The sequence below is a fragment of the Brassica napus genome, chromosome C4 (genome assembly GCF_020379485.1).
Source record: "Brassica napus cultivar Da-Ae chromosome C4, Da-Ae, whole genome shotgun sequence".
Taxonomy (NCBI): domain Eukaryota; kingdom Viridiplantae; phylum Streptophyta; class Magnoliopsida; order Brassicales; family Brassicaceae; genus Brassica; species Brassica napus.
In genome coordinates, this window is record NC_063447.1 from 16,848,709 (window position 1) to 16,857,144 (window position 8,436).

Here is an 8,436-nt window from a genome sequence, read left to right on the forward strand (position 1 = left end):
ACATGTTAGAGAAGGTAGACTAGGTACACAGGGCCGTGCCGTGCCGGACTTTTTAAGAGTTAGAAGCAGAAAAAAAAATTGGCCAAAGAAACAGTAAACTAAACCATTGACCCAACAATGATTTTTGTCAAAATTAAATGACCCCAAAGTTGTTCATATATTAGCCTCAAACCCATGCTTGACCAGATTGTAGTCAAGTCTAGTTCGCAATCATGCTCTATGTATATGGTTGCGTTTCAACAAGAAAGATTGAAAATTGCATGGTGTAATATGATTTGTTTAGGACCTTAAGTTTCTCTCGGACAAAAGATAAGCCCATATTTAGTCGAAGGCCAAATATGTGTCCTCACAAGCACGCTCACGAACCAAACAAACACCGAACTTCTCTTTAGAAATCGGTTAGAAAACCAATAACCGGTTTAGTTGATTCTAGAAACAAATAAAAAAAAAACGGTTCAAGATATATAATCTAATTCCACAGACAGAACAAACAACAATAAAGAAAAAAACAGAACGCGTACATGTCTTGTTTGCCAAGCAGTTCATAAAAAGGACTCTCTCTCTCTCCATCAAAATAAAAATATATTAAAAACCCAAAGTTTATTTCTGAGAAACCCTAATCCCGTTTCTTACCTTTTCTCTGTGTTCAGATCTTCGATTGGCCGTTTTCTCTTAAATACAGTATTATGCGAAACCGGTTCTGCTCCTAGTGATTTCTCAATGACGATGTTCTTCTCCAAGCTCGGCCGCTCCTCCGTCTCTCGCTCAAGGGTCAGTTTCGATTTCTTCTCAGATTCGTCTTTCAATCGAGTGTGTGTGTGTGTGTGTTTTAATTACCCTCTCTTGATTATTGTTGTTTGATTTGGGTGAAAGTAGGGGTTTTTGTACGGTGGTGGTGTGAGATCGTTGAGGCTGATTGGTCCGCCGGCGAATCAAGGCGGTGGATTAGGGTTCTTGAGTCGGCACTTTGCCTCGTTGACTGGTAGAAAGGGACTTGTGGACAATGATTTGATTGGTGTTTTCGCTAATCCGAGACTTGGTCGATTCTTCTCCGACGAAGCTCCCAAGAAGAAGAGTATTGTTTTTTTTTGCATAAAGCTCTGTTAAGTTTTTTTTTTTTTTAATGGTGGATAAGCGAATCAGATTGGTTTGTTGTGTGGATTGCAGATTATGAGAACTACTTTCCTAAAGCTCCAAAGCAAGAAGAACCTAAGAGTGATCAGAAATCTGAGTCTAAAGGTCTCTCTCACTCTCTCCCTTCATATCTCTTTAATGATTGATGTTTTGCTTTTTAGCTTTCCTTTGTTTGTGATTCTTAACGTATTCCCTCTTTTGTTTTGTTTGTTGAATCTGTCCTAGAGTGTTTTTGGTTTTACATTTTAGATGATGTGAGAAAGCTTTGGAGGTTATTGTTGATGGTTTTATGGTAGAACTTTGTTAACTATTTACTCAATAAGATGGTTGATTAACAAGTTCTTAGTAATATATGCTATTGCATGACCTGAGACGTTTCTTGTTAGACTTTTTTTACTCATGTATTGAGAATACGGAGATCGATTGGGTGTTTTGAGACTTATTAGAATTTTTACTCATCTTTGCACCATTTTTGTCTATGAAATTTCATCTGTTTTATTCTTTCACTTTTTCTTGTTTTAAGAACTGTTGGTGCTACTAAATGGTTCTAATAATCCAATACATGTTTTTACAGAGGGTTCAGACAAGAATGAAAACGAGAACCTGGGAGATATGTTTGCGAATAGGTTCCAAAACTTGCTGATTCCACTACTGGCTCTTGCTATTTTCCTTTCTTCCTTCTCATTTGGCTCTGGAGATCAGCAACAGGCAAAGCATCTTTATTCTAAGCTTTGTAACATTCTTGAATCTTGCGTATTCCTTTTACTAATATTCCGTGCTATATACTTGTTTCTTTCAGATTAGTTTCCAGGAGTTCAAAAACAAGCTTCTCGAGCCCGGTCTAGTCGACCACATAGACGTCTCAAACAAATCAGTAGCCAAAGTCTACGTGAGAAGCACACCGAGAGACCAACAAACATCCCAAGACGTTGTCATCCAAGGAAACGGCAACGCCCAAGGCATCCCCGCTAAGAGAACCGGTGGTCAGTACAAGTACTACTTCAACATCGGCAGCGTCGACTCTTTCGAGGAGAAGCTCGAAGAAGCACAAGAGGCCCTAGGCATCGATCCCCACCATTTCGTCCCCGTCACGTACACCACCGAAATGGTCTGGTTCCAAGAGTTTCTACGGTTCGCCCCGACTCTGCTCCTCCTGGGCACTCTCGTCTACGGGGCTAGGCGGATGCAAGGCGGGATAGGCGGATTAGGAGGAACCGGCGGGAAGAACGGCCGCGGGATCTTCAACATAGGCAAGGCCACGATAACGAGAGCTGACAAAAACTCCAAGAACAAGATTTACTTCAAGGACGTGGCTGGATGCGAGGAGGCGAAACAGGAGATCATGGAGTTTGTGCATTTTCTCAAAAACCCTAAAAAGTACGAAGACTTGGGCGCCAAGATACCTAAAGGCGCTCTTTTAGTCGGTCCTCCCGGAACGGGGAAGACTCTCTTAGCCAAAGCTACAGCCGGAGAGTCAGGCGTCCCGTTTCTCTCCATCTCAGGCTCAGACTTCATGGAGATGTTCGTTGGTGTTGGACCTTCGAGGGTGAGGAACTTGTTCCAAGAAGCTAGACAGGCCGCGCCGAGCATTATCTTTATAGACGAGATCGACGCCATTGGTCGAGCGAGAGGACGCGGGGGGTTAGGTGGGAACGATGAGAGGGAGAGCACTTTGAATCAGCTGCTGGTTGAGATGGATGGGTTTGGTACAACGGCTGGAGTTGTGGTTCTCGCTGGGACCAATAGACCGGATATTTTGGATAAAGCTTTGTTGAGGCCTGGCCGGTTTGATCGTCAGATAACCATTGATAAACCGGATATCAAGGGCCGTGATCAGATTTTTCAGATTTACTTAAAGAAGATTAAACTTGATCATGACCCTTCTTATTACTCTCAGAGGCTTGCTGCTCTCACTCCTGGCTTTGCTGGTGCTGACATTGCTAATGTCTGTAACGAGGCGGCTCTTATTGCCGCTAGACACGAGGGAGCTACTGTCACGATGGCGCACTTCGAGTCTGCTATTGATCGTGTCATTGGTGGTCTTGAGAAGAAGAACAGGGTAAGTTTCCTTTTTTTCAGACAACATGTGTTCTGTTTCTGAATGTTTTTTAATTGTGCGAACAGGTGATAAGTAAACTGGAGCGTCGTACAGTTGCGTATCATGAGTCTGGTCACGCGGTTGCTGGTTGGTTCCTGGAACACGCGGAGCCACTGCTGAAGGTGACTATCGTGCCACGTGGAACAGCCGCGCTCGGGTTTGCTCAATACGTTCCGAATGAAAACCTTCTCATGACCAAAGAGCAGCTCTTTGACATGACTTGCATGACTCTAGGTGGCCGTGCAGCCGAACAGGTAACATAACTGCTACCTTCAACGTAATTAATATACTAAAATATAAGTGCGTTTAGTTAAAAGCATCAATATTAAGAAATTTGTTAGTTTTCAAAAATTATCATTTAATGTATAAATTCAACCAACCATAGAAACATGTATTATTTTATTTGTTACACAATAATTAATAAATACAATTTTTTTTTTTTAAAAAACAACTTATACTTTGCAACAATTTTTTTCCCTAAAACTACTTACATTTAGAAACAGAGGGAGTAATAAATCTTGTTACATTTTCAAGATGTTTCTTGTTCTTTTATAACGCAGGTATTGATAGGAAAAATCTCGACGGGTGCACAAAACGATCTAGAGAAAGTGACAAAGATGACATACGCGCAAGTAGCTGTGTACGGTTTCAGCGACAAGGTCGGTCTGCTCTCGTTTCCACCGAGGGACGATGGCTATGACTTCAACAAACCGTACAGCAACAAGACCGGTGCGATCATAGACGAGGAAGTGAGGGAATGGGTGGGGAAAGCTTATGAGAAGACGGTGGAGCTGATAGAGACCCACAAAGAGAAAGTGGCTGAGATCGCTGAGCTTTTGCTGGAGAAGGAAGTGCTGCATCAGGATGATCTTTTGAAAGTTTTGGGTGAGCGTCCGTTTAAACCGGCCGAGGTGACTAACTATGACCGGTTCAAATCCGGGTTTGAAGAGAATGAGAAGGAGGAGGCGACACCGACGGTTGCGCCTGTGGTGGATGAAGGAGCTCCTCCGCCGCTTGAGCCGCAGGTGGTTCCTACGTAGGAGAATGAGTTCACCTGTTACGATTGTAAATTTTATTAAGAATGCAATAAACACAACTACCAAAAAGAAAAATACAGTCTGTTGTTCTTCGGTGTTTTCAGTTGTGGGGGCACTTGTTAGCAATGAATATTTTGTTCTAAATTATTGCTTCTAAGTTTTTTATTTTTAAAAAAAAAATCTCTGATAATAGTTTGTGTTTTTATAATAAATGACATTGTTACCACCTCTATGATTCCAATCGACTCCAACGCTACTGGGTTGAATGAATGAGATGTTATATAAATGATACTTGTTCATCTTCAGTCTCAAAATGAATCATAGAAGGAACATATAAACAACCTGTAAAGATGTTCAAGACAGATATACATCTGATTCAAGATCTGTGCTTTAAGGCACTTCTGTGTTATCATGTCACTTTGGTTCCATCTAAACTCTTCCCATTAAACCCAAATCTCTGTTTTTCTTAACCCTTTTGAATATTTCTTTCCAGTGAACACTTGAAACTTAAGCTTTATCAGATTTTGTTGAACTCGCTTGCTCAATGTTCTTTTTTTGGGATCAACTTACAAAAAGAAGTTATACAACAAAAATAGTGAGTTACATTGACACATGAATTGTATCCATGCTTATGTTGACTGTTAACATTCCTGTAAATCTTCTTAACCCAATCTGCATATCTAAACGCCTACGGGTGTCATCAACAGGTTCTTGAACCAAGCCTGAACCACAACCAAAACCTGTCTCTATGGCAGATTCCGTTTTGCACTTTAAAAATACCAAATGTTTTGTATATATATTGAGGGTGAACTTGAGCTAAAAAATCTTGAAAACCTACAAGATATATTATATATTCCTAAGATTACATGATCTTTTGTAACAAAAAAAAAAAAAAAAGAACTACAAACACTAAGCAGGAACCCAACAAGAAGAAGCATAAAGAGTCCGCCCTTTCCACCCTTGCAACAACCACTTACTATTTTCATCAACCACAAAATCTTTATGATACCTCCACTTCTTCAGCTTCTCCCTAAACAACTTCACAATCTCATCCCTAACCGGTTTCTGCTTAAACCCCGCCCTAACCATCCTCACCTGCCACTGCCTATACGTCTCCGGCCTCTCCACCCTATCCCCTTCCTCGCACGCTATCACATTCATCGCCTCCCTCCCGTAAAACTCCCTCTCGAACCTAATCCTCTCCTGGTTATCCCTCGGCAGCGTCGAATCAAACATATCAAACAGAGCGTAGTAATGATAAACCGCTTCTTTAAACCGGGATATAAAGAAGGGCGCGTTGAATGAACCGTTCACAATGGCGTGTACAAACACATCAGGGTTCATCTTCCTTATCAGCTTTAAAACAGCGTCTCTCGGGCAAGTCTCTTCCCCACCCGTCTCGTCTTGAAGAGTCTTGAGCCTAAGGCCAGCGTTAACCGCTAAAACCTCGCCCGGTCTGATGTCAAACTCGTCTAACCGTATGGTCTCCCAGTGCTGAGACGCAATGGCTTTGTACTCAAACGGCACGTTGAACCGTTTGCAATACTCAGACAACCTCCTCCCCGTCTCCTCTATACGCTCAGCAGGACGCAGCCCTCGCTGAGGCAGCTCTATCCCGGTGATCCTTAGCTTCCTCGGCACGTCTTTGCGCCCGGACATGTACTGGATAAACATAGGCCATTGGAACCCGTAGAGGATCCCGAAGTCGACTACGTGAAGAACCTCGGCGTCTTTCGCCGCGTCGAGGATCATCCTGAAGGAGAAGAAGTACATCAAGGTCACGAACGGAGACGAAGAGAGGTAGACTCTGTATGCTTTCAGTATATCCGAAGCCGTCTCTTTCAACGAGGTGATGGCGTTGTAGTAAGTCTGGATGACAGGGCCTGTGGTTCCTTGCAGACGCGCCTCGAGAGCGTTTGCGAAGCAGTGAGCTAGCCTCTGCGACGCGTCGCCCTGTGGAGAGGAGTCTTGCCTTATCTGCAATAGGAGATCAAGAGCTGTGGTTTTGTCCCCTGTGGAGATGGCTTGTGCGCAGTGAGTGAGGAGCGTGCGGAAATCAATAACCTGACTCTTCTTCTTGCTCTTCTTCTTCTTCTTCTTCTTCGTTTGTTGATGTTTGTTCTCTGACAATGTTTGTGGATCGCATTGACCATCGAGAAGCAAAACCTTGTCGAACATATCTGTAACCTCCACGTCTTCAACGTTAGTAGCAGACTGCTTACTACTCCTAACTTCCTCAAGATCAAGAAACTCTCTCTCGTGACTCTTCTTAACTCTCAATCCCATCTCTTCTTTAATAACTTCAACGGGTCTTTCAAGATTGAACACCCATTGGTCGCTGTTAGGAAGAAACTTCCTAGCTTCCTCGAGCCCTCTCCTAAACTGTAAATCCGACTCCGCATCACTAAACATACTCTTGACAACAATCTCATTCACAGGCAGATTACTCGACGACGACCCTATGCTCCCGCTAGCGTCGCTAGTAGTAAAGGAGTGAGCTTTAGAGTCTGTGATCACTTGCTGCAGCATCTCTTCGGTTTTTCGTAACGCCAACGAGTCGTAGAACATGGACTGCTTGTCGCCAACGCTCTCTTCCATGAGGATCTGAGTCACGTACCTTAGCAGAGTAGTGGAGGAATCGTTTTCATCAGGCTCCTCCGTTGGGTCAGCGAGGAAGCTAGGGTTTCGATCGAAATCGAATGATGGAGACGAATCGAGAAAGAGACTCTCGTCGAGGTACTCGAAGCCGTTGAGGGAGATGTTTGGATCCATTTTCTAGAAAACAACAACCCCAAAAAGGAGACTTGACAACCTAAAGAAGGACATGAAGAGAAAGGTCAAAGGTTGTGATAGACTAATCAAAAGCAGAAGAAAGGTTCAAACTTTCTACTTAGAGTAGATCACGGGATTAACGGGAGAGGGGATATCATTGCTTACCTCAGTATTTGATGAAGTGTGAAAAACAATCTGATTGGTGTACGAGGTTAAACTAGAAAGCAGCTGTCTTTTGGGTTAATTATTACAGATGTGTTCGTGGGTATAGTTTCAGAACCGTGCGAGGGGAAAGAAGAAGAAGTGGCCGAGAGGGAGGCTCGTCCCTGGAAGTCAAACGAATCTTTGTGGTGGTTCGTTTGACTTGACTTTCCATGTCTCTTGTATATTACTCCCTCATTTTCCTAATATATCAGGTTATAGAAGATATTTGTTATTTCAAAATATAAGATGTTTTAATATTTTATAATATTTTTAGTTTTACTGAAAATCGTGTAACCAATCAGATTTTACCTGTCATTTTTATAATTGGTTGAATGATTTTTAAATTATATTTTTAAAGTCATTTTTTAGAAAAAGTTAAATTTCTTAATCTTTGTGTATCAAAGTAAAACATTATGTATTATGAAACAGATGGAATATTTGCCTTTTCGACCCCGATTCTTTTGTCCAAAAGTTCAATTTAATACATTTGGGTGGCTTTAAAATTAATTTGTTTAAGAAAAAAATATTTTCGTCATATTATTACAGATTATAAAAAATAATTATAAAAAAGATTGCGAAAAGTAGTTCTTATAATTTTATAGAAATTGAACACTAATAAAAAAACTTAATCAATCATTGATTCATTATATTAATGGAGTTTTATAATTTAAATTATTTTTAGTTAATTTGATAAACAACAAAAATATTTTTTTTATATTAACTATATAAGGGTATTTATAAAAAGTTGTATACATTTTTTTGTATTACTATTTTGTTTTAGAATTACTTTTTGTAAATAAATATGCTTGTCGTTAATTTTGGATATCTACAAGAAAGTCCAAACTAGTCTTTAATAAGGGAAAGTTTCAAAATTATATATAGTTTTGTCATTAAAAATATATCATCACAATACTAAAAGCCCAATATGTTGAGATTCTAGCTTGTCCACGTCACTTAAAATATTCCTCCAATCAGAATATTTCATTTCGACACGTCAGACAGGCTTCAATTACTTCTGGGCTTCACGTTTTCCTTTTATTTGGAGTGGGCTGGACTTTATTTGCATCATCTGTATGCTTTATTTTTTTTCATGTTTACGTGAACCTGTCCACATCACTTAAAATATTTTTCCAATCAGAACATTTCATTTGGACACGTCAGACAAGCTTCAATTACTTCTGGGCTTCACGT

The 8,436-nt window shown here is 40.9% G+C and overlaps 2 protein-coding genes across 2 annotated transcripts; one reads left to right on the top strand and one right to left on the bottom strand.

Annotated features, from left to right (window-relative positions):
• The first annotated feature begins 491 nt into the window (after nt 1–491).
• On the top strand, nt 492–4,459 carry LOC125585433 (ATP-dependent zinc metalloprotease FTSH 3, mitochondrial). The gene is made up of 7 exons (XM_048754478.1): nt 492–771; nt 877–1,075; nt 1,168–1,239; nt 1,709–1,842; nt 1,934–3,193; nt 3,259–3,486; nt 3,793–4,459. The coding sequence occupies exons 1-7, from the start codon at nt 721–723 to the stop codon at nt 4,270–4,272; spliced, it is 2,424 nt and encodes an 807-aa protein (XP_048610435.1). The 5' UTR covers nt 492–720; the 3' UTR covers nt 4,273–4,459.
• Nucleotides 4,460–4,992: 533 nt separating this feature from the next.
• LOC125575124 (scarecrow-like protein 34) lies at nt 4,993–7,434 on the bottom strand. Its single transcript, XM_048754481.1, has 2 exons — nt 7,207–7,434; nt 4,993–7,081 (listed from the first exon to the last, which is right to left on the bottom strand). Exon 2 carries the CDS (start codon nt 7,039–7,041, stop codon nt 5,179–5,181), a length of 1,863 nt encoding a protein of 620 aa, XP_048610438.1. The 5' UTR covers nt 7,042–7,081; nt 7,207–7,434; the 3' UTR covers nt 4,993–5,178.
• Nucleotides 7,435–8,436: the final 1,002 nt, after the last annotated feature.